Source organism: Gossypium hirsutum, chromosome A13 (assembly GCF_007990345.1).
Source record: "Gossypium hirsutum isolate 1008001.06 chromosome A13, Gossypium_hirsutum_v2.1, whole genome shotgun sequence".
Taxonomy (NCBI): Eukaryota; Viridiplantae; Streptophyta; class Magnoliopsida; order Malvales; family Malvaceae; genus Gossypium; species Gossypium hirsutum.
Genome location: NC_053436.1, coordinates 3,830,385 through 3,855,755, shown reverse-complemented (window position 1 = coordinate 3,855,755; position 25,371 = coordinate 3,830,385). Strand labels below are relative to the sequence as shown.

General features: G+C 33.6%; 1 protein-coding gene, 1 long non-coding RNA gene and 1 pseudogene across 8 annotated transcripts; 1 reads left to right on the top strand and 2 right to left on the bottom strand.

Annotated features, from left to right (window-relative positions):
• Window positions 1-1,401: 1,401 nt before the first annotated feature.
• Window positions 1,402-2,288, bottom strand: LOC107911429 (uncharacterized). Its single transcript, XR_001687882.2, has 2 exons — window positions 2,074-2,288; window positions 1,402-1,937 (listed from the first exon to the last, which is right to left on the bottom strand). It is a non-coding gene; the product is annotated as an uncharacterized lncRNA (long non-coding RNA).
• A 3,040-nt stretch (window positions 2,289-5,328) lies between these two features.
• On the top strand, window positions 5,329-17,657 carry LOC107913549 (protein CHROMATIN REMODELING 35). 7 transcript variants are annotated; one of them, XM_016842176.2, is made up of 12 exons: window positions 5,331-5,564; window positions 6,217-6,755; window positions 6,838-6,885; window positions 6,994-7,044; window positions 7,150-7,203; window positions 7,307-7,360; window positions 7,466-7,516; window positions 13,561-13,746; window positions 14,335-14,487; window positions 15,423-17,182; window positions 17,261-17,304; window positions 17,399-17,657. In XM_016842176.2, the coding sequence occupies exons 1-11, from the start codon at window positions 5,516-5,518 to the stop codon at window positions 17,262-17,264; spliced, it is 2,949 nt and encodes a 982-aa protein (XP_016697665.2). In that variant the 5' UTR covers window positions 5,331-5,515; the 3' UTR covers window positions 17,265-17,304; window positions 17,399-17,657. The 7 variants fall into 7 exon arrangements, with proteins under 7 accessions (XP_040940449.1, XP_016697665.2, XP_040940445.1 ...); XM_041084511.1 differs by having other exon boundaries at window positions 7,141-7,203; XM_041084513.1 differs by having other exon boundaries at window positions 5,356-5,564; window positions 17,380-17,657.
• Window positions 17,487-24,600, bottom strand: LOC107911166 (U6 snRNA phosphodiesterase-like; annotated as a pseudogene).
• Between the last annotated feature and the right edge of the window lie 771 nt (window positions 24,601-25,371).

Below are 25,371 nucleotides of genomic sequence, written 5' to 3'. Positions count from 1 at the left end.
TACGCACTTCATGAAATCATTAATGTGAGCAAATGATTCATACTAAAATTAATATGTTGTCTATAAATTCAATTAAAAAGATAATTTATCTTTACAATCGAAATATTATTGACTCTCAAAATATTTGATATATGTATGTATATATATATCTTGGACAAAATATATTATATTCATGTGTATATATATGAAAATATACATACATCCATTCATATATATCCAGCAGGGGTTTTAATTCTCAAATAATTTATAATTGAATTATGATTCCTATAAAATTATTTACTGCCTTCATCACTGTGCATACATGGAAGAATTTTTTACATAAAAATATTTTTTTTCACTTTCTAATATATGGATTTTAATAGTTTTGAGTAGTCAATTTTGATAGGCAAGAAATCAATTTTTAAATGTTTATTTGTTTTTAAAGTTTGATGTTTTTCACACTACGAAGTTTTAATTTTCATTTGGTGTAGCTATCTCAGTCGTATGAATCTTGTGCTAAATGATATAAGTCCCCATAATAGACTAGCAGAAACAATGGCAAAATGTGATGATTTCCTTAAGTTTTTGACTTTCAAATACATAAAGTTTTTGATAATTAATTTTGATGAAATAAGATTTTAAGTTTTATTATTATATTTATTTCTTAAATTCATTTTTTACAATGTTGAAATATAAAGATTTTAAATACTTTTAGCTCAACCAAATAATCATGAATTATTTTGTTTTATTTTGAAAATTTCTATTAAAAAATATTTAATATCGACACGCGTCAATAAATAGATGAAAACATTTACATCATATTACTCTATTTTATTATCTCTTAAAATTATGTAAAATATTTTAAAATTTATCATGTTAATCGTTTATCATTATACATGTGATAATATAGAGTTAAATAATTTAATTTATGTTAAATTTAATCAAAATATTCTTAATTAGACCTCATCAGCACAATAAATTCCAACCCTAAAATATGACATCTAGAACATTGTTAGGTAGATGTAACATTATTACATGAGGTAGGCCATAACCTAACAGCTCTCACAGTAATATTAGCTATAATGACACTCATGAGAAAGAGAATAACTTTTCAGTCTTATTAGGCAGCAGTGGCGTCATTAGAAATTTTTTTAGAATGGAATTAAATTTTATATTTTTATAATAGTAAAAATATAATTTTTATTATTTTAATAGTTTATATCTTTATATTTTTTAAAGGATTAAATTAAATTTTTATATTTTTGAGGTTAAAATATAATTTTAACATTATTAATTTAAAATTTTATAAATTATAAAGAGTATAAATAAAAAAATTCCGTTGGGGTCCGGCCACTGCAAGCCACGCTTGGCTCCGCCACCGGTAGGCAGTAGCAGATATTGTAACCTCAGTGAATAGAACAATGGCAGTAAAGTAGAAGACATTCATAGAATGAAAATGAAAATGAAAGACGTCATGGACCTTGAAACCATCAGTAAAACACCATACCAGACTGAAATTAGCAGAACAGATGATCAAACCTCATACCAGACTGAAAGTAGCAAAATATATCATAAAACACCTTATCAGACTGAAAGTAGCATAATAGATCATCAAACACCATACCAGAATCCACCGATTCACCAATCCTATCCACCGCCACAACTAACCATGCAACATCTCCTATAGTCTAATATAATTGGCTGTTGCCTTGGTAATTGAGAGAAAAATAACCTACAGCAAACGCGATGGAGAGAAAAGAGCACAGCCACGGAAAAAAGTCGGTAAATCAGAAATTCAACGAATCACCGTTCATCCTCCGCCACAATCAGCATGCGCCTCCACCGGATATAACCGATAGGGACAAAAGGCCTGATTGCAGTGGCAATTGGGCAGACGGATCCTACAGCAATCGTAGGAGAGAACAGAAACACTCACAAAAATTCCAAGAATGAAAATCCTAGGAATCATGGAGCGAGAGAGAGAATTTCATACACAATCAGTTTAAAAGATTTCTGAAATAGCACAAACAACATAAATCCTACAATGGAAATTGACAAACAGAACGAAATCAAAAACATTAACAGAAATCCTACCCACAAAGAAAAAGGAAAGCTTTTTGAATCGTTGTGCAGTGTCAAAGGAAAAAAAACATGGCGTTGTGACGCGCTGACAAACTGCCGAAGGTGGTATACCACAGTTTTCGAACAAATTCGATGAAAAAGCTAATTTTAAAGAAAAATGAGAGGAATGTGTTAGTTTTTGTGATATTTAGGTAAATTCAATTATTTTATAAATAAAAGAGTTACTGAAGGAAAATTCTTGAGGAATATATTTAGGTAATTTAAATAAGAATTTTATATAATTTTTTAAGTTTAATAATTTTAAATAATAATAATAAAATTTGAAAAGAGTTTAATTTTGTTATTTTTATATTCTTAAGGACTATTTAAATTTAATTTTAAAATAAGGCAAACCTAACATCCATTTAATTGGTGTGGTCCGAAGAATTGCTCCATTGCTTTTTTTATCCAATCTAAAAGGATAATTACTTCATCAAGTACTTAAACGTTTTATATAACTATACTTTAGTCCGGTGCTGTCAATAGCAACAACAACATCTAAAAAAATTTAGAGGTGGTGACCCAATGGCAAATGACATAACAGATGTTTACTATTCAAAACGAGTCATTTACCTACATAATTTTTAAAGTGAGTCATTTTCAAAAATAATAAAAAATTGTCATTTTTATATAAAAGAAAAACCATGAATGCTTGATTTAAAGGATTCTTTAGTTAAATTGTGTTGGAGTATTTTGGAGGTGTCATAGGAGCTACATATCAATAATAGATAATAATTAATAAAAAGTAAAAAGTAGTAGAAATAATTGTGTTGAGTCACAATAGGAAATTAAATATAATTATAGAATTTAATTATACCTAATTCAATTGGCTCTCAGTTTTCCGTTGACTTTGGGAGTTCATAAGAGTCAACAAGCACTCTAATGATGATGATAATAATAAGATATATATAATTTCCAAAAGAATTAAAATAATAAATATTAAAATTTGGATTTTTAATTTTAAAATTTAAAATTTAAAATTCATTATTTTCAAATTATTTTTTAGGAAATAAAAATGTTCAAATTAATTAACTAAAAAAATTGATTAAATAATTTAAAATTAAATTTGAATTCCAAGTAATTTGCTTTAAAACCATCATTTTTATATTATTTTTGTTACTGATTATTAATATTTTTTCAAAAGATAATTATTATTTTAAAATTTTCTTTCATATTATTTTTATTTTACCATCAGCTATTTTTTAAGAATATATTATTAATAGGAAAAACGAATCATAATAATACAAATATATGATATATAATACAAATAATGAAATGTAAATTCATGCACAAATGTCACGGTTTTTTTTACATTAATAATTTAAAATAAATAAATAAATACTAGAATAGGATAAGGGGATTAATATTTATGAGAATAGGCAAATAAAATAGTGAAATACTAGTGTCTAGGATGTTCAATCGGTTAACCGACCCGAATTACTATTAACCGAATTAACTGACCATTTTAAACTCTTAATCATTAACCGAACCGAAATTTGTTCAAAAAAATTAACTGAACCGAACTTTTTCGGTTAATTCGGTCGATTAACCAAATTAAACGAAATATATATATATTTTTATTTTTGGTTAAAATAAGTTTAAAACAGATCAAAAATTAACTAACAAGTTAATTTATATTTCCAACAAATTAACCGAACTGACCGAATACTTATATATTATAATATTATTTACTAAATTCGGTTAATTTGGTTAACCGACCGATTTAGAACCGAATTAATCGTTAACCGAACTTCCAAAAAATTATTAACTGACCCCCGACCGAATTAATTCTGTTAACCGACCGATTAGCCGAATTCAGTCTATTAACCGAATTAATTCAGTTTTACCTAAAATTTGCACACCCCTACTAGTGTCGTCTGACCAACCGGCAATACCAAACCAAAATGTGATGATCTAAAAACTCTAAAGACTTTATATGAAATTTTCCATTTTAATTGGCAATTGCAAAAATACTTCAAGGATGCCACAGTATAAATTGCACCCTAAACCCCATTATTTATTATTATTTTTTATTCTCCTTTAACACCAAAAATAGATTGGTTTCTTATCAATTAGTCTAAAAAGTTTTAGAAAAATCTTATTTTATATAAATTATAATTATTAGTTAAATTTACATATAAGGTCATTGGAGTTTTTAGATCATCACATTTTACTATGGTACCATCAATTGGTTAGGCGGCACCAACTTTTCACTATTTCATTTGCCTATTCTAGTAAATATTAATCCCCTTATCCTATTCTAGTATTTATTTAATATTATTAATGTAAAAGAACCCAAATGTTATGTCTCTAAAGTAATCTAAAAAAAAAAGAGAAGGACAATTATGCTTTGTACCTTAAAAAAAGAGAGAGAGAGAATGACAAATTGTCAATAATTATAACACTGAAATAATTCAGAAACAAACTAAATATGTACCAACTTGACCAAATCGATGAAATTTGTATTCTAACCTTGCTATCATCAAATCAACCAGATAATGAATACCAAAAAAAAAAAAAGAGATCTACTGCATCAATGATGCACAAATTGTTAAGTCAAGTCTCAGATGACCTACCATTCTTCTTTTCATCTTGAATATATCACCATCACTAAAACCCTTATAGAATGGTTTCTAATAGATTTGACAATACTCTTATATTGGTAAATACTATATATAAGATCTTTTTAGAACATTTTTTAATAAATCTGACAACACTCTTACATTAGCAAATATCATAGATACGCTAGAATATAATTAAAAATTAAAAATTAAAAATAAAAATAAAAATAAAACTACTTATGCTTTCAAAGAAAACATAGTGACCAAAATAAAAATCACAAAAATGTATACAAAATAAAACCACAAAACTACCGACAGAATAAAAATAAGAGAATATATTAGAAAAACTATAACCAACAACTAACCCGAAAACTGACATTATCACTAATAAAACAAAGATTTAGTTTGAAAAAAATTAATCCACTCTAAAAAAATATTAAATTATCACAATAATTTTTTTTTACCGTAAGATTAATTTTAACAATTTATTAATCATACTGAGGATTAAATTTTGTTCGTTCCACCAAGCAGTGCGCCGTACATTTCCGTTGTAGACTCGCCACGTGTTTCTTCATGATTGGTCCACGTCACATTGTCCGGATCAACAACTATTCCCGAATCCTCTCTCGCCACCTGTATATATATAGCACAATATTTTTCTCCGTCCGAGCGTTATTTTTTTTTCTTTCACTTATTTCTTCGTTTCGATCAACAAAATGTGAGAGCAAATCATTTTCAATCTCTCTCATCCCACCCCCTTTAATTTAGGGTTCCTAACTCTAATTCTAGTGTTATTTTGCTCTTCTTCTTCTTTTAATTGTTAGCGGCGGCATTTACTTCAGTTGAGTGATCAAATGGAGCCTCCCTTGCCGTTTTTGTCTACAAATTATGGGAGGTCAAACGGTATTTTACATATTGAATTACCGATGTTTAAATGTTTAATTAATGTGTTTGTTTTGTTTTTTTTAAAAAAAATATTTTATCATGTTGATTGATGTTGATGTGATTTCACTGTTCATAAATCAATATGTTAATTGGGGTTTTATTTTTCAACTTTACAGCTTAATTATTTTACGGAACTAAAATAATTTCGAACGCTTAAAATAACCTATATGTTATAGTTAATGTTATACCTAATGAGTCGAGTGTAATTGTGTATAACTCTTTAATTTTACATAATTCTTTCATTCAAGCATTTCCAGGTGTTACAAAACCCTATCAAACCTCGATTAGAGATAATATCAGACTTTTTATTACCCGTGTGAACACCACAGCCGAGGCACATCAAGAACGCTTGTGTTTTCGCTTTTCGCATACCGTTAACTTGGAGACTATTATTGTTCAGTTTACTTCTTTACCTGGAAAGTCGAAACGACTAGTGATTTGTATTCCAATCATAAACTGCTAAAATATAAATTCAGAAAAAAAGAAAAAAACTACTGTTAACCTAATATTTTTGGTTTGTTTGACTTTTGCTTCTGTTTTTCTACCCCCCTCCCCGCAAAAAAATAGTCTTTTGATTGTCTTTTTTTTCTTTCTTTGTGGTTGTTTACAGAGTTTAATTCTATGACTTGTAAAAGGAAGAAAATGTCAACTGATACAAAAGAATATGATAGCGTGTCAGCAACTGGAAATCCTTTGGATGGAACTGAAAAGAAAAAACATAAGGTGTCTCCAAATGTTATTGATTATGCCGACCCATTTGCATATACTAATATGCTTGAGTCCCTTAACACTGGCGGTAAATATGGAAGTGTCACAAAGGATATAGAAGCCCTTTTTTCTAGGAATGCGAATATGATGAGCAAGATACTTGCTTCGCAACCTTGTCTTTCGAGTGTGTTAGTAGATGTGATAAAAAGAAGCCCGAGGAAAGAGACTTCAAACGTGCCGAGTAGACTACTTCCTCATTTGTCAAGGAATTTCATCAACTTGGAGGATGAGTCAGTCGGAAATGGTATCAAAACGGCCATGTTGCCTGTACTGGTTCTGGATTCAGATGATGAAGTCAACAAAAATCCAAGGCCTCTGCATCTTTTTCAGGAAATTGTATTGAGCAAACCATCTAAGAAGTTACTCTCCAAGGAGAAAACGGTATGTTCTTGTGCACGCATTTATATTTTGAGTTGTGTGTTTGAGGATGGAGATAGGATATAACTACAAGCACCCTTTTCAGGAAATTGTATCGAAGCCATCTGAGGGATTACTCTCCAAGGAGAAAATGGTGTGTTCTTATTGTGTACATATTTATATCTTGAGTTGTGTGTTTGAGGATAGAGATAGGAATATAAATGTCAAATCAAGGATAACGAACTACGAACACCTTTTTCAGGAAATTGAATGGAGGAAGTCATCTGAGAAATTACTCCACAAGGAGAAAATGGTATGTTCTTGTGCATTTATTTATACTTTTAGTTGTGCGTTAGAGGAGGGAGACAGGAACGTAAAAGTCAAATCAAGGATAATGAACTAGGAACAGCCTTTTCAGGAAACCGTATCGAGGAAGAAACCATCTGGGAAATTACTCCCCAAGGAGAAAATGGTATGTTCTTGTGCTTGTATTTATATTTGGAGTTGTGTGTTTTAGGATTGAGATAAGTACATAAGGTCAAATCAAGGATGATGAGCTAGAAACACCCTTTCAGGAAACTGTATCGAGGAAGAAGCCAACTGAGAAATTAATCCCCAAGGAGAAAATGGTATGTTCTTGTGCATATATTTATATTTTGAGTTGTGTGTTTGAGGATGTAGATAGGAATATAAAAGTCAAATCAAGGATAATAAACTACGAGCATCCTTTTCAGGAAACTATATCAAGGAAGCCATCTGAGAAATTATTCCCCAAGGAAAAAATGGTATTTTCTTGTGCTTGTATTTTTATTTTGAGTCGTGTGTTTGAGGAATGGAGATAGAGATATAAAAGTCAAATCAAGGATAATGAAACTATGAACATTTCTTTTGTACAAATAATGAACTATGAACATTGAATCTACATACTAGTTATATAAAATGATTTTGAATTAAAAATAATAAAAAGCTTTTTATAGTTCTTTGCATGTTTCATGGTTCAAAGCTATAAGCTTTGAGTCTTAGTTCTTTCATGTATGATTTAATTTAACCCCCATTCACCCACAACAAAGAGGGGAAATGCATCATTTAAATATTTACAGTAGCTTTTAGTTATCTGTAGTTTCTCTCTAGGCCTTTTTAAATTTTAAGGATTATTCTTTGAGCACATCTAAGGAGTCTTGCACCAGTGCCCATGAATAAAAGATTAGATCATCTTTACCTTTCCATTTCTGAAAAAAAATGAAGGCTTTTCTCCGTTCCTCATCAAAACGACATGGTTTGTGATAATGCAAAATGAAATGAAGCTTTGGAATTTACGTTTCTTCATCGCTTGTTCTTAATGTTAAAAGGGTCAAACATGATGAACCAGTTATAGGACCTCAAATGCTGGAGACATGTTCAATGTTACTGCCATATTATTGTTAATGGTTGATTGTAGGTGTGTGAGCTAATAATTATGACTTACTCTTACTTGAGTGTATTTCAAGTACAATGGTTATTATTGGATACCTACAATCTTTGACTTTTCAAAGATGAATAGTGGCAGAAAGTTGGCACCGAAAGGCACCGAAAGTAGAAAGTAAGATTAGTTGGCATGGGATAATTGCAATTTTGGTCCCTAATTGTATAGGGACATTGCAAGTTGATCCTTAAACCTCAACTATAAATAGGCCTAACCATTTCTTACTTTCTTCATCCCACACTTGCCATTCTCTACTTAAGGCAATTGTTCTCTCTCCCTATTTGTAAACTTTCACTTGTATTTTTGGAGTGAAATATATTTGGTAGTGCCCGAGGACGTAGGCAAAATTTGCTGAACCTCGTTAAAATTCTAGTGTTCTTTATTTTTGTTCTGCATATTTTGCAAGTGTCATTGTAGTGATTTATTGTGCTATTAAATTACGATAGAGGGATATTCTGGCTAGGAAAGATCTAGTATGTAAGCGATCCTCGTGATCCACCTCTCTTTCCTGGGAATTGAACTTAGTGTGATTTTTCAGTACAATAATTTTACTCTTTCACACGCTTCCGCGCAACAATTGGTACCAGAGCCAGGTTCGTACTTGGGGAATGCGACCGTTTACGGTACTATTCACGTATACGGCACTATTCACGTATACAGTACTATTCACGTATACGGTACTATTCACGTATACGGTACTGTTCATGTATACAGTAGTTGGGATTGAGGAGAAAAATGGCAGCAACATCGTCATCAGCAAGGACTACTGTGACAAATGCAAAATTTGAAGTAGAGAAATTTGACGGTACCAATAATTTTGGTATGTGGCAGTGTGAGATCCTGGATGTCTTATGTCAGCAAGAGCTGGATATAGCCCTTGAAGAAAAACCTGACAAGATGGATGACAAGGAGTGGGCCAAGATCAATAGACAGGCGTGTGGTACAATCCGCCTATGTTTGGCCAAAGAGCAGAAGTACTCCGTCATGAGGGAGACATCAGCGAAGAAGCTGTGGGATACATTGGAAGAAAAGTTTCTAACGAAAAGTCTTGAAAATAGGCTTTATATGAAAAAGAAACTTTTTCGGTTCACGTATGCACCCGGTATGTCGATGAATGACCATGTGAACTCATTCAATAAAATTTTAGCAGACTTGCTAAATTTGGATGAGAAATTTGAAGATAAAGACAAGGCATTATTGTTGTTGAATTCCCTTCCTGATGAATATGATCATCTTACCACCACATTGCTTCATGGGAAAGATTCAATCACATTTGATGCAGTCTGTAGTGCGTTGTATAGATCTGAGACTCGAAAGAAAGATAAAAGAGATCACAGAGATACAACTGCAGAAGTCTTAACAGTAAGAGGTCGTTCACACAGCAGCAAACCTGGTAGAAGGGGTAAGTCCAAAGGGAGACCCGCCAAAGATGAATGTGCCTTTTGTCGTGAGAAAGGGCATTGGAAAAAGAATTGTCCTAAGTTACAAAAGGGCAAGTCTATTTCTAATGCATGTGTAGCGGAGCATGATGAGGAGTCAGACTTTAGCTTGGTTGGCATGGCAATGGCATGTCAAACGGATGAGTGGATATTGGATTCGGGATGTACTTACCATATGTGTCCTAATAAGGACTGGTTTTCTAGTCTTGAAGAACTAGAAGGTGGAGTTATTTTTATGGGCAATGATAGTGCCTGTAAGACAATGGGTGTAGGTACAATCAAATTGAAGAACCATGACGGCTCAATCCAAGTTCTGACAGATGTTCGTTATGTACCCAGCTTGAAGAAAAATCTCATCTCATTAGGGGCCCTAGAATCTAAAGGGCTCACAATCACTTTGAGAGAGATGGATTACTAAAGGTAGTAGCTGGGGTATTGACGGTGATGAAAGGCACTAGAAGAAATAACTTGTACTATTTAAATGGAAGTACAGTTATTGGATCAACATCAACAGCTTCTGCGAAAGATGCAAATTCAGAGGCTACCAGGTTATGGCATAGGCGATTGGGACATGCTGGTGAAAAAGCTTTGCAGACTTTGGCGAAGCAAGGCTTGTTGAAAGGTGCAAATTCTTGCAAATTGGAATTCTGTGAACATTGTGTTCTGGGCAAGCAGACGAGGGTAAAATTTGGTTCAGCAATTCACAATACGAAAGGAATTCTGGACTATGTTCACAGTGATGTGTGGGGACCTACCAAAGTGGCTTCTTTGGGAGGTATGCACTATTTTGTCACTTTTCTTGATGATTATTCAAGAAAAGTATGGGTGTATCTAATGAAAAGAAAAAATGAAGTTTTGGATGCATTTCTGAAGTGGAAGAAGATGGTAGAGACTCAGACAGGTCGAAAGGTCAAACGACTTCGATCAGATAATGGTACTGAGTACAAAAATGATTCATTTCTACAAGTATGTCAAGATGAGGGCATTGTGCGACACTTCACTGTTCGAGATACACCACAGCAGAATGGGGTGGCAGAACGCATAAATCGGACTATACTGGAGAAAGTTCGATGTATGTTGTCCAATGCTGGATTGGGCAAGGAATTTTGGGCTGAGGCAGTTACATATGCGTGCCATCTAATTAACCGATTGCCATCAGCTGCAATAAAAGGAAAAACTCTTATGGAGATGTGGACTGGTAAACCTGCTACTGATTATGATTCATTACATGTTTTTGGTTCCACTGCATATTATCATGTAAAAGAATCTAAGTTAGACCCAAGAGCAAAGAAAGCATTATTCATGGGTATAACTGGTGGTGTAAAAGGATACCGTCTCTGGTGTCCTGATACAAGGAAGATTGTTTTCAGTAGAGATGTAACTTTTGATGAATCAACCATGATGAAGAACGAGGATTCACAAAAGGATGACAAAACCAGTAGTACTTTGCAGCAGGTGGAGTTTGAAAAGGTTAATGATGATCCAGCTAATATTGAAAGAACAAATGATGAAGAAGTTTCGAACCAAGAACTTCTACAGCAACAAGATTCAATTGCATATAGGAGGCCAAGAAGAGAGATTCGTAAGCCTGCTCGCTTTGACGATATGGTGGCCTATGCACTTCCAATTGCAGATGATGATGTTCCTTCCACTTACACAGAAGCAATAAGTAACTCTGATGGTGTAAAATGGAAGCAAGCTATGAATGAAGAAATGCAGTCTCTTCATAAAAATAGGACTTGGGAGTTGGTGAGACTGCCCAAGGGAAAGAAGGCAATTGGATGCAAATGGATATATGCAAAGAAGGAAGGATTTCCTGGTAAAAATGAAATTCGATACAAGGCTAGATTGGTAGCAAAGGGTTACGCTCAGAAAGAAGGAATAGACTACAATGAAGTGTTTTCTCCAGTTGTGAAGCATTCGTCTATTCGGATTTTGCTAGCCTTGGTTGCGCAATATGATCTTGAACTAGTTCAGCTTAATGTGAAGACCGCGTTTTTACACGGTGATTTGGAAGAGGAAATCTATATGACTCAGCCAGATGGATTCAAGGTTGCTGGAAAAGAAAATTGGGTTTGCAAACTGACAAAGTCGCTTTATGGATTGAAGCAATCTCCGAGGCAGTGGTACAAGCGATTTGATCAGTTCATGAAAGGGCAAAGGTACACAAGAAGTAAATTTGATCATTGCGTGTATTTTCAGAAGCTACAAGAAGGAAGTTTCATATACTTGCTCTTTTATGTTGATGATATGCTAATAGCATCTAAGAGCAAAGTTGAGATTGAAAGATTGAAGACTCAACTCAATCTCGAGTTTGAGATGAAAGATCTAGGAGAAGCTAAAAAGATTCTCGGCATGGAAATATGTAGAGATAGAGCTCATGGCAGAGTTAGCTTGTCTCAGAAGCAGTATTTGAAGAAAGTACTACAGCAGTTTGGCATGAACGAGCAGACCAAACCTGTAAGTACCCCGTTGGCTTCTCATTTCAAGCTTTCTGCACAACTATCTCCTTCGACGAATACGGAACGAGAATACATGTTGCAAGTTCCGTATTCTAATGCAGTGGGTAGCTTGATGTATGCAATGGTGTGTACAAGACCCGACATTTCACAGGCAGTTAGTATAGTGAGCAGGTATATGCATAATCCTGGAAAAGGACATTGGCAAGCTGTGAAATGGATTCTACGGTATATTCAGAAGACCGTGGATGTTGGATTACTGTTCAAACAGGATAATACACTTGGTAAAGGTGTTATTGGGTACGTTGATTCTGACTATGCCGGTGATTTGGACAAGCGAAGATCAACCACCGGTTATGTGTTTACACTTGCTGGAGGACCAATAAGTTGGAAGTCTACACTACAGTCTACAGTTGCATTGTCAACCACAGAAGCCGAATACATGGCTGTAACAGAGGCTGTAAAGGAGGCTATTTGGTTACAAGGTATGGCTAAAACCTTGGGGTTGGTTCAGGAGCATATTAACGTGTATTGTGATAGTCAAAGTGCTATTCATTTAGCAAAGAATCAAGTCTATCATGCACGTACAAAACATATCGACGTACGATTCCATTTTGTGCGGGAAATTATTGAAGAGGGGAAAATTTGTCTTCAGAAGATCAAGACTGCAGATAATCCCGCAGATATGATGACCAAGGTGGTAACAACAACCAAGTTCGAACATTGTTTGAACTTGATCAATATCCTGCAAGTTTAACAGTTGAAGAAGGCACTATCAAGTATTGTTGTCAAAGGTAGAAAGAATTGTGTGAAGATAAGATTATCCTAATCAAATCTTCAATGTGGAGATTATTGGATACCTACAATCTTTGACTTTTCAAAGATGAATAGTGGCAGAAAGTTGGCACCGAAAGGCACCGAAAGTAGAAAGTAAGATTAATTGGCATGGGATAATTGCAATTTTGGTCCCTAATTGTATAGGGACATTGCAAGTTGATCCTTAAACCTCAACTATAAATAGGCCTAAACATTTCTTACTTTCTTCATCCCACACTTGCCATTTTCTACTTAAGGCAATTGTTCTCTCTCCCTATTTGTAAACTTTCACTTGTATTTTTGGAGTGAAATATATTTGGTAGTGCCCGAGGACGTAGGCAAAATTTGCTGAACCTCGTTAAAATTCTAGTGTTCTTTATTTTTGTTCTGCATATTTTGCAAGTGTCATTGTAGTGATTTATTGTGCTATTAAATTACGATAGAGGGATATTCTGGCTAGGAAAGATCTGGTATGTAAGCGATCCTCGTGATCCACCTCTCTTTCTTGGGAATTGAACTTAGTGTGATTTTTCAGTACAATAATTTTACTCTTTCACACGCTTCCGCGCAACAGTTATAGTCTTCAAGGTTCAACCTCTAAAATGTATGTTTCATGTCTTCTATATTACTTTTAACCAATCTTAATTTTTCAGGTTGGGGAGTCCAAGAGTAAAAAAACTGACCTGAAAGAAAATGTTAGTCTAACCAGTGAAACTGATCTCAAGGATGAAGGTGTTTATGTTGGAGTCGAAGAAGATGTAGATACTCTAACTGAGAACATAGATGATGGTTTGGGAGATATTTGGCAGGAGATGTCAATGGCATTAGAGTTTTCCAAGGTATTTCTGACTCATGAAAAGTAATTTGTGGATATTTGTTATCCTTTTTCTATTATTACTAATTATTTATTTGCTTTTGAAAAAGTGACAGTGTGCCTCTTTCTATAACTAGGTTGTATCTAGATGTTGTCGAACGTTATGTAGTTACCTTTTATTTTCTTGAAGTTGTAGAGACAATTAAGCACTCATGGTCTTGGTTTTTGTGTTCTTTATCTGTTTTTCATTCTAATTGTGCTTGATAATTTTGCTAGATCGAATTAGTACCTTATCTAACTTCTTTTGCATTTGATATTACTTACTAGCTAACTTGATCATGAAAGATTTTTTTTTTTAAATTTTCCGTTTTTCATTTTAGTTACCCGTGTGTATATGTTCTGTCAGTAAGAAGCAACTCCTCCAAGCATTCTTTCAATTATTTAGGTTACATTTTCTGCATCTGCTTTATGCTCTCACCTTCATGTAGAATGACAAACCTCTTATTTTACATATAGGAATCATTATAATGTTACAATTATTGAACGGCTGGCAATTAATTATCCCATAGCAATAATATCCTATCTTCATTATGACTTATGATGCTTTTGGTAGGATGGTCTTGAGGAACTTCCAGGTGAAAGCATGTCAGAAGACGAGGACTGTGACCATTCTTTTGTCTTGAAGGATGATCTTGGTTATGTGTGTCGCATATGTGGGGTTATTGAGAGAGGAATTGAGACTATAATTGAGATCCAGTATAACAAGGTAAATCAGTTTATGATCATCCATCTAAATGTTATGCTATGGAGTAGTATGATAGGCAGCTTCATGTTACAAATTGTTTCTTAAATATCTATGATCTGATGCTAGCTTTTTGAGCTTGATGACGGTAAAAAGCAAATAATGGAGCCTTGATAATGAAAGGAATTTTGATCTAGTTCATGCCAAAATTAAAAGGAGCTAGTACCACCTATTTTTTATCCAGGATGTGCCGGTTTAGTTCCGCATATGTTTCTCTTTTAGCAATTTCATTCATAAGTTATTCAGTGTAAAACTTAGCTTAGTTTCACCCTTAACATGATTTAGGTTTTATTGAACTTTAACTTGAAGTGAAACGGTTAATCAAAGTTGAGCATTGGTATATGATGCTTGAATTGAATATAACATGGCATATTTGTTCTGTTTCTCTTTTTTTAGTAACATTTTATTGGTTCTGGAGATGTGAGCTTTGTTGTTGTTTTAGACTAGCCAACAATCTGGGAAACTTGGCTTAGTTTTCTCTACTATCTCCGGATCTTTGAAGCTTTTTTGAAAGTGAGTGGCCTACAACTGGGAGTACTTTGGCATGTTACACTTGGTAGCCCTGCTAATTTGAGGTCAACTTGTGGCTATTAGTTGCTGCTGTAAAATGAGGTTGAACTTTGATATTTTGGTTGTAGTTATACATGTTGAGGTGCCTTGCGTTGCCTTTAATTTCGTTTTATGAAAACATACGCACTTCCAGAGTTGGATTGATTGTTGCTAATGGCGCTGTTGCAATTATATGCATTAAATAAAAACGTTAAATAAAAACGTGCATTCTTTTTTTACCTCCAGAATTGTGCTTATGTTCTCTGTTTCTAAAGTTTTAATAGGTCTTATCAGCTCAGTTCCTGGCAGAAAATTTCATTTCTGATTCTTTTTTCCTTTTATGCATCCAGGCAAAAAAAAGCACACGCACATATGCAGTAGAGCCACGGAATGGCAGAGAGTCGTCTGAGACTGTTGGATTTAAGTTGTCTGAAGATCATTTAACAGTAACGGACATAGCTGCTCATCCAAGGCATATGAAGCAAATGAAACCTCACCAATTAGAGGGTTTTAATTTTCTACTGAACAATTTGGTAACAGATAACCCTGGCGGCTGCATCTTGGCTCATGCACCTGGATCAGGAAAGACGTTTATGATAATCAGCTTCATGCAAAGTTTCCTAGCCAAATATCCACATGCTAAACCGCTAGTCGTTCTTCCAAAAGGTATCTTGGCTACATGGAAAAAGGAGTTCCAGACATGGCAAGTAGAGGATATTCAACTACTCGATTTTTATACTGTGAAAGCTGATAATAGATCTCAGCAGTTGGACGTGTTGAAGCAGTGGGTTGAGAGAAAGAGTATCCTTTTTCTGGGGTACAAGCAGTTCTCTACCATAATTTGTGACAGTGGAAACGGAAAGACTTCTATTACTTGCCAAGAGATACTGCTCAAAGCACCTTCAATTCTAATTTTGGATGAAGGGCACACACCAAGAAATGAAAACACCGATGTGTTACAATCCCTTGCAAAAGTTCAAACAACTCGGAAAGTTGTACTTTCAGGAACTCTCTATCAAAATCATGTCAAGGAGGTATTTAACATATTGAACCTTGTTCGACCAAAGTTCCTTAGGTCAGACACATCGAAATCAATAATTAAGCGGGTAATGAGTAAGGTGCATATATCTGGAGTGAGAAAGCAGTTCAAAGGTGGAGCAGAGGCAGCTTTCTATGATTTGGTGGAGCACACATTGCAGAAGGATGAAAACTTTGAGAGGAAAGTCTCAGTCATACATGATCTACGTGAGATGACCAGCAAAGTTCTTCATTATTACAAAGGAGATTTTCTGGATGAGCTTCCTGGACTTGTTGATTTCACTGTTGTACTTGGTCTTAGTCCCACACAGATGGATGAAGTTCCGAAGTTAAAAAGGTATCAAAGGAAGTTCAAGGTTTCATCTGTTGGTAGTGCTGTTTATTTACATCCAAAACTAGCTTCTTTCTCTGAGAAGTCTGACACGACTGATGATAAGATAGATGCCAAGATCGATGACTTGTTAGACAAATTAGATATCAGAGAAGGAGCCAAAGCAAAATTCTTTCTTAATTTGTTAAATTTATGTGAGTCAGCCGGTGAGAAGCTCCTTATTTTTAGTCAATATCTCATCCCCTTGAAATTTTTGGAGAGATTAGCTGTGAAATTGAAGGGTTGGCAACCAGGAACTGAGATTTTTTCAATCACGGGTGAGTCAAGTACTGATCATCGGGAGTGGTCTACGGATCACTTCAACAACTCTCCTGATGCTAGAGTTTTCTTCGGTTCTATTAAGGCTTGTGGAGAGGGAATTTCTTTGGTGGGGGCGTCCCGAATTATAATCTTGGATGTTCATCTTAATCCATCTGTGACCCGCCAAGCCATTGGCCGTGCATTTCGCCCTGGCCAAAAGAAGAAAGTATATGTATACAGATTGATTGCAGGTGATTCTCCTGAAGAGGAAGACCATTCTACTTGTTTCAAGAAGGAATTAATTGCAAAGATGTGGTTTGAGTGGAACAAGTATTGCGGTAACCGAGATTTCGACATGGAAACTGTCAATGTGAATGAGTGCAATGATCTCTTTCTGGAAAGTCACTTGTTAAGGGAAGATATCAGGCTTTTGTACAGAAGGTTAGTTCATTTATCCAGCTCAATTCTCATATATTTTATTGCTTCTTGCATTCCAACTTCCATTTTCCATATTTTCAGGTAGATGCTGGGGATAATGGCATAGGGCTATACCATAGACACAAGTAATTTCTCACTTTTTTGTGTCATTACAGGCAGTTCCCAATTGAAAGCAATATTTAACCAATTTGATGCTTTAGAAATGACCTTTTTTGACAGTTCTTGGTGACTTTTCGCTTGGAGCACAGGAATCATCAAGTAGATGCTTACTATATACTACATGAAACTTTTTTGTTGTTAGGTTGGGTCAAACTGAAAGCTCTTTACTAGCAGTTTTCTCTTTTAAGAACCTCAGCATTTCAGATATAGGCCATATGAAAAAGTTAGTAGAATTTGAACCAGATGAAAGAATTTCCCGGTAGAAGCTCTAATGTTAAAGATATAGAATTAATGAATGAAATTTCCAGTTTTTAGGTTCTATTGTGATATTTTCATGCAATTTCCTGTTTTGACAGAATGCTTTCACCTCTTTTGTTTGATGTTATCTGCTATGTTGATGAACTGATACGATCAAATCAAGGGCGAATCCTGTTTGTGTTTTTAGTAGATGGATAAAATCTGATTTCACCATTTCCAATCCAAATCTGTCCAACTCGATTATCTCATAAAAGCCAAAAGCCTCTAACAAAAATTCATACGGATCAAACCATATGGAAGCCTAAATCTATACAGTTCAATTTAATCATAAAAAGTCAACTGTTTACAAATTTTATCATTATATAAATGCTAACAATGAAAAATATATATTATAGACTGATAGGTTTAATCAAACCATTAAGTTTATTTAAAAAAATGCTTAATCCACAAATTAGTATGTAAACAATACTATTTTTTCCTAAGTTGATATCTGAATTTTTTTTTGTCTATATAACAAGTGAGAAAAAATATAATTTAAGCATCATTTGTGACAAAAAAAAAGTTTAAATATCAAGATAAGAAAAAAAGTATAGTTTAAGTATAAATTTGTGAGTTAAACCTTAAATATAATATACATTTAACAAATATAAAAACATAAGTTTTGTTATAAAATAAAGAGAGATGGGGAGAATAAAGAACAAAAAGACGTAGAGACCTAATTCTAATAACTATCATGATGGATATCCACTTAATAATATATTCATAACACTTCTCCTTAGATGTCCAATAATGAGCCTCGTTAAAACCTTATTAGGAAAAACCTGTGAGATTATAAACCTAATAAAGGAAAAAGACTACACAATCTTTTATTACAAGCTGTCTCGTTAAAAATTTTTACCAGGAAAACCTAATAGGACAAATCCTTGGTTAAAGGAAAAGAGTACAATTTGTTTTTAGACTCTCCCTGATTGCAACATTACATTACATTACATTTTTGAGTCGACGCATTCCAATCTTTTGTAGTAGTTTTTTAAATATTGAAGTTGACAATGCCTTAGTAAAAAGATTGCTAAATACTTAATTGTTAGGAAATGAGAATAGAACAAATACCCGACCATATGACAAACCAATGCAAAATAAACATGATTTAGAAGTTTTTACTCCAATTGAAGCATCAATCTCTAAATTATATACCACTTTTAGAAACATAACTTGGAAACTCAAGCATCTCTATACAAAATAAGATAGGCAATAAAGTTATGGTATATCATCCTCTTTCTTTAGCTTTTTTTTTTCACTTGAGATGTCCATATATATAAACAATGAAAGCAAGCTCAATATGCAAAAGATTTTCAATTTCAAGAAAAGAAAAAAGGAAAACTCTAACACACTTACCTCGAGTAATCCTCCCGTAACGTCTTCGAGAGAAAGAAATGTGCGCGTTCGATCATCATTGACAAAAACCTCCCATTTGTTAAAATCAATCCAATACCTACTTGCAATAAGAGAAAAGATCAAAACCATATCCTTAAATCATAAGGAAGAAAACCCAAAGATTATTTATTTAACAATGGAACTAAGCATAATAATAGTAAAGAATAACATCAAACCGCTTTTGAAATTGAAGTTTCTGGTGAAGCATTGTTATAATAGAGTCAATCTGGTGAACTTTAATAAGAACTGTCCTTCCTAAACTTATATGTAATTTCCTTCCCAATGCCACTTGTTCAAGTTTATGTTCAGTGTATTCAATGGAACATCAATATCCACAACATGGAGATTGGGAACCATAGATGAAACTTTCTTAAAAAATTAACCCATATCTTTTTTTGATATAGACGGTATAAAAATTGAAATAATTAACAGAGTAAATAAAATGTAAAAAATAGAACGTCAGTAATGACAATATATCGTAAAGAAAAGAGAAATAAAAATAAAAAACACACAGATTAAAATACCTTATTCTAATCAATATCAAATAGATGGAGTATAATAAGGTTTAGAAAACCCTATTCTAAAATAAAATAAAAAAAGTGTAGTTCTATATGGATTTTACTTTTATTTTATTTTACCATTGTATTTTATTTAAATAAAGATTCGGGTCACTTAATTTTAACAATTTCCACTTTGACATGAATTCTCAATGAAAAAGTTCTTCATCGCAAACTCTCAACGAACAAGTTCTCTACCTCTTCCATAAAACCCCTTAAGGGTTTAACTTCAACAAAGAACACCAACCAAGTCTAAGCAATACTTAAACTTGGTTATAGGAAGTGAATTAGTCATCATATCTATAGGATTTTCATGAGTACTAATTTTGCTCACAACAATATCACCACGAGCAATAATATGACGAACAAAATGATACTGAACATCAATGTGTTTTGTTCTCTTATGAAACATTTGATCTTTTGTAAGGAAGATGACACTCTAACTGTCAAAAAATACTATGATGATTTGAAGGTCTTCATTAAGTTCACTAAAGAGTACCTTCAACCAAATAGCTTCTTACAAGCCTCAGTAATCGCTCTATACTCAGCTTCAGTGGTAGACAAAGCGACTGTAGTTTGCAAAATGACTTTCCAACTAATTGTACAACCTCCGATTGTAAATATATAACTTGTGAGAGATCTTCTTCTATCAAGGTCTCCAGCAAAATCAGAATCAATATACCCAATAACTCCATCATTAGTTCTTCCAAACTGTAAGCAAACATCAGTAGTACCTCATAAATATCTTAAAATCCACTAAACTGCTTTCCAATATTCTTTACCAGGATTTGCCATGTATCTGCTAACTGCACTGACTGCATATGTTAAATCTGGACGTGAACAACCCATAGCATACATGAGAGAACCTACTGCACTAGAGTATGGAACATGTGACATATACTCAATCTCATCATCTAATTGTAGAGACAAAGCCGATGAAAGTCTAAAACGGGCTGCTAAAGGAGTACTAACAAGCTTAGCACTTTGCATATTGAACCTGCAAAGAACTTTCTCATGTACCCCTTCTGACTTAGGTACAGTTTACTTTCTTTTCTATATCTAACAATCTCCATACCAAGTATCTTCTTTGCTGGTCCTAAATCTTTCATCTCAAATTCTTCACTTAGTTGGGCTTTGACCCTTCTTAGCTCTCCTTTATCTTTCGCTGCTATCAACATGTTATCAACACAAAGGAGTAGATACACAAAAGAACCATAACTGTTTTTCTTAAACTAAACACAACTGTCAAAGCTACTTCTTTTGAAATCATGAGAAGTCATAAAGTAATCAAACCTCTTTTACCACTGTCTTGGTGACTGTTTAAAACCGTAAAGGGATTTTTTTCAGTAAGCAAACATAATCCTCTTTTTTTGAGACTATAAAACCCTCTGGTTGTTGCATGTAAATATCCTCCTTAAGTTCTCCATGCAAAAATGCAATTTTTACATCTAACTGCTCAAGCTCCAAATCATGCATGGCCACAATACCAAGCAAAGCTCGAATCAAACTATACTTCACAACTGGGGAGAACACATCTATGAAGTCTACTCCTAGAATTTGATTGTAACCCTTTGCAACAAGCCTTGCTTTATATCTGGGTTATTCAACTCCTAGAGTCTCTTCTTTCTTTTTAAACACCCATTTACAATGAATAGCCTTTTTACCTTTAGAAAGTTTCACAAGATCTCATGTTCTGTTGAGTGATTCCATCTTCTCTTACATAGCAAACATCCACTTTTATAAGTCTTCACAGCTAACCGCCTCAGAATAATTAGATGGCTCTTAGTTTGCATCTATATATTTAGCCACATTTAAAGTATAAGCAACTAGATCAACCTCGACATACTTCTTTAGATGTTTAATTTCTCTTCTAGCTCTGTTTTTGGCGATAGAGTATTATGGTGAAGAAGCAACTCTATTCTGAATTTTTGTACTAGTTTGAGGAGTCAACTCTGTTGTAGATTCTGGATTAATCTGATGCTCCACCTGCTTTTGATTTTCTCTATTGGAAGAGTTTTTAAGAGATAAGTTAGGCAGCATAGCAGTTTCATCAAAAACAACATCTTTGCTAATCAAAACTTTTATATTTTCAGGACACCATAACTTATACCCTTTTACACCAGCTTTATAACCAAGAAAAACACATTTAATGGATCTCAGTTCTAATTTTCCATTACCAACATGAGCATACGTAGAACACCCAAAGATCTTTAAATCAGAATAGTCAGCAGGATTACCAGACAATATCTCTGGTGGAGTCTTTTTCTCAATGGCAATGGATGAAGATAGGTTGAGCAAAAAAATGCACTAGAGGCTGTTTTGGCCTAAAACAACTTCGGTAAGTTGGCATTTGACAACATACATCGAACCTTCTCCATGATCGTTCTGTCCATTCATTTTGCAATGCCGTTTTGCTATGGAGTATGACGAAATGTCAGGTGTTTCACGATCCCTTCTGACTTGCACAGTTTATTAAACTCATCGAAACAAAACTCTAAGCCATTATCTTGCGGAGGTATTTTATTTGTTTTCCCATCTATTTTTCAATCATAGTTTTCCAAGACTTAAATACGGAAAACATATAACTTTTCTGCTTCAGGAAGAACGTCCAAACTTTTCTGAAAAAATCATTAATAAAAGTTAGCATATAATTAGCTCCACCTCTTGAAGGCACTCTGAATGACCCTACAAATCAGAATGAATATACTCCAACGTTCCCTTCGTGTTATGGATTCTTCTAATGAATCAAACTCTCTTTTGCTTCCCTAAAATGCAGTACTTACAGAACTTTAGTTTGCAAATTCCTTACCTATTAAGAAGTCATGTTTTACTCAATTTCGCCATGCCATTCTCACTCATATGCCCTAGGCGCATATGCAAAAGTTTAGTAATATCATCATCTGACAAGGAAGATGAAGCGACAATTGCATCACCAGTAACAGTAAAACCCTGCAAAACATATAATTTGGCAATCTTTTTCTGCCTTTTCATCACAACAAAGGAACCTTTGGAAATCTTCATGACCCCACTTTCAGCTGTGTATCTATACCCTTTTGAATGAAGAGTACTCAACGAAATTAAATTTCTCTTCAACTCTGAAACATGTCGCACGTCACTAAGTGTTCTGACAACTCCGTCAAACATATTAACTTTAATTGTTCCAACACCTGTAATTTTACACGAAACATTATTTTCCATCAAAACAACACCTTCAGACACTGTTTCGTAAGTTGTAAACCAATCCCGATTGGGACTAATGTGGAAGGTGCAGCCCGAATCAAGGATTCACTCATCGCTCACTTTAGAATTGTTGACAGAAGCGACTAGAAGTTCACCATCGCTGTAGTCTTCTACAACATTAGGTTCACCTGAATTTTCTAATTATTTTTCCTTTTGATTCGTAGCCTTCCTTTTGATCTTTTTTTGTAGCTTATAGCACTCAGATTTAATGTGTCATTTCTTCTTGCAAAAGTTACAAGTTTTATCTCTATTTGAAGACATCGATCTACCTTTAGATTTACCGCGAGGATTTCGTTCCTGTGTCCTTCCAGGATTATCATTAGTATTCCGATCTTATCTCTTACGATTAATGAAACCCTCACCCTGAGAGTTAGTTTTAACCACAAGATGCTTCATCTTATCATATGAGGTCAAAGAATCATAAACCTTATCAACTGTGAGAGACTCGTAGCTATATAAAATCATGTTTCTAAAGGTTAAATAAGACGAGGATAACAAACAAAGTAGAACCAACTCTAAATCTTCCTTATCATACTGAACCACCATGGCTTCCAAGTTTGAGAGAATTTCTTTAAACACTATTAAGTGTTCGTGCACAAATACACCTTCCTCCAAACGATTAGCATAAAGACGCTGCTTTATATGCAACTTGCTGGTTAGATTTTTCGACATACATATTTGTTTTAGCCTATTCCATAATCCAATGGCGGTCTTCTCATTCATCACATCCTGCAAAATTTCGTTAGACAAATGCAAATGTAACTGTGTTAACGCCTTTCGATGCTTGTGTTTCTTCTCTTTCTCCGTCAATGTCGAAGGCATCTTATTTACCTCTAGCAGGGCTTCCTCTAAGTCCATCTGTGCAAGAACTGTCTGCATCTTTATCTGCCACAACGCAAATTTAGTGTTGCGATCCAACAGCGGAATTTTATACTTCAAAAACACTATTACCGTGATCGAGATAAATAACCCGGAAGCTCGGATACCAATTTGTAAAAAATAGAACGTCAGTAATGATAATATATCGCAAAGAAAAGAGAAATAAAAATAAAGAACACATAGATTTTACGTGGAAACCCTTTCAGGAAAAAAACCACGGGCAAAGGAGTAGACTATGTCTATTTATAGGCTTGTAAAACTATATTCTAATAGAAGTGTAATAAGATTGAAACACTTTATTCTAATCAATATCAAATCTATAGAGGTTAATAAGGTTTAAAAAACCTTATTCTAAAATAAAATAAAAGAAGTGTAGTTCTATATGGTTTTACTTTTATTTTATTTTACCACTATATTTTATTTAAATAAGGATTCGGGTTACTTAATTCTAACATAAAAAAAGGTAATTCATTCAATTCAATATTATCAATAAAGAACTGTGGCCATTCAAAAAAAATACCTGGAATGTAAATGTGCAAAGCATAGTTGCCTTCGACGTGAGGGAAGCTTCTCACTCTACTGGGCTGACCAGTTTGTAAGTAATCCAAAGATCCTTTTTTCATTATCAAGAAAAAAATAGTTGATAAGCAAAAAGAGTAAAATATTTTAGTAAAAGAAAGTTATGGGAAATTTGTTGTAGTTTGAATTACCAAGGGAATTGGGAGGGTGGAGGAGAGAAACAGGAGGCGGAGGGAAAGGAGACGACAGCATCTCTGATTGGGAATTGGAATTGGCGGGAAGAAAAGGTGGAGGAAAGTGGTCGGAGTCAGAGTCCGATGAGTTGTCATCTCCATGTGTTGCTTTTAGTGCTTCCATATGGAATGGATACTTTGAGAAAGGTGACTCTTTGTTTTCGAGGCTTTCCTTTCGTCTTCTACAGAACAGCTCCCACTTCCAGTTTGTATGTACGCTAAGTGTTTGATTTATTTTTGAAAAAACTAAACTTTTATTCCTTTAATCAAATTTGGGAGTTTTTGATGTTTTAGCCTGTGGTTCCTAAATTAAATAGTTCTCAGTTTAACGTTTATTCTTAAATAAATTATTAAAAAATATTTAAATTAATTCATTCAATCAACCAATTTGATTTAATTGTAATTTTAGTTCCGAATTTACTAATGTGAAATTGGACTCAGTCATTAAAATTGATTAAAAAGAAATAGCTTCATAAATCCATATTCCTTCGTAGAACTTTTTCGTTTCTATGTATATATATACTTTTTTACAACTACTTAAATTATACTAAAGGAATTAACTGTGAACATATGTAAGCCTTCTTTTCTATTAAAAGCTATTTTAATCATTCAATTTGTTTCTATGCTTTCATCTTTAGGGATGTATTCAAGTGCCCATTTTTTATATTCTTCAAGAGATAGTGAATGCACCTAATTATCATTAATTTCAAGGGTGTTGAATCCAGATTTTGGATAACTTCAATAACTTCCAAACTGTCTATTTGCATCAACACTTCATTTCTTTGTTTTCCTACCATCTAATATACTATTTTTGTCTGTAACAGTAAAAAAAGAATCAATTTATATATCATCAATACCTCTTCAACTATTATAGACTTCTATTCATCGTTTAATAACTCTAATTAAATTATAT

Coding starts and splice junctions, on each gene's coding strand:
- LOC107913549 (XM_041084511.1), top strand. CDS start 5,516: ATGGAGCCTCCCTTGCCGTTTTTGTCTACAAATTATGGGAGGTCAAAC. Junction 6,756..6,837: donor TACTCTCCAAGGAGAAAACG/GTATGTTCTTGT, acceptor CACCCTTTTCAG/GAAATTGTATCGAAGCCATC. Junction 7,517..13,560: donor TATTCCCCAAGGAAAAAATG/GTATTTTCTTGT, acceptor TTAATTTTTCAG/GTTGGGGAGTCCAAGAGTAA.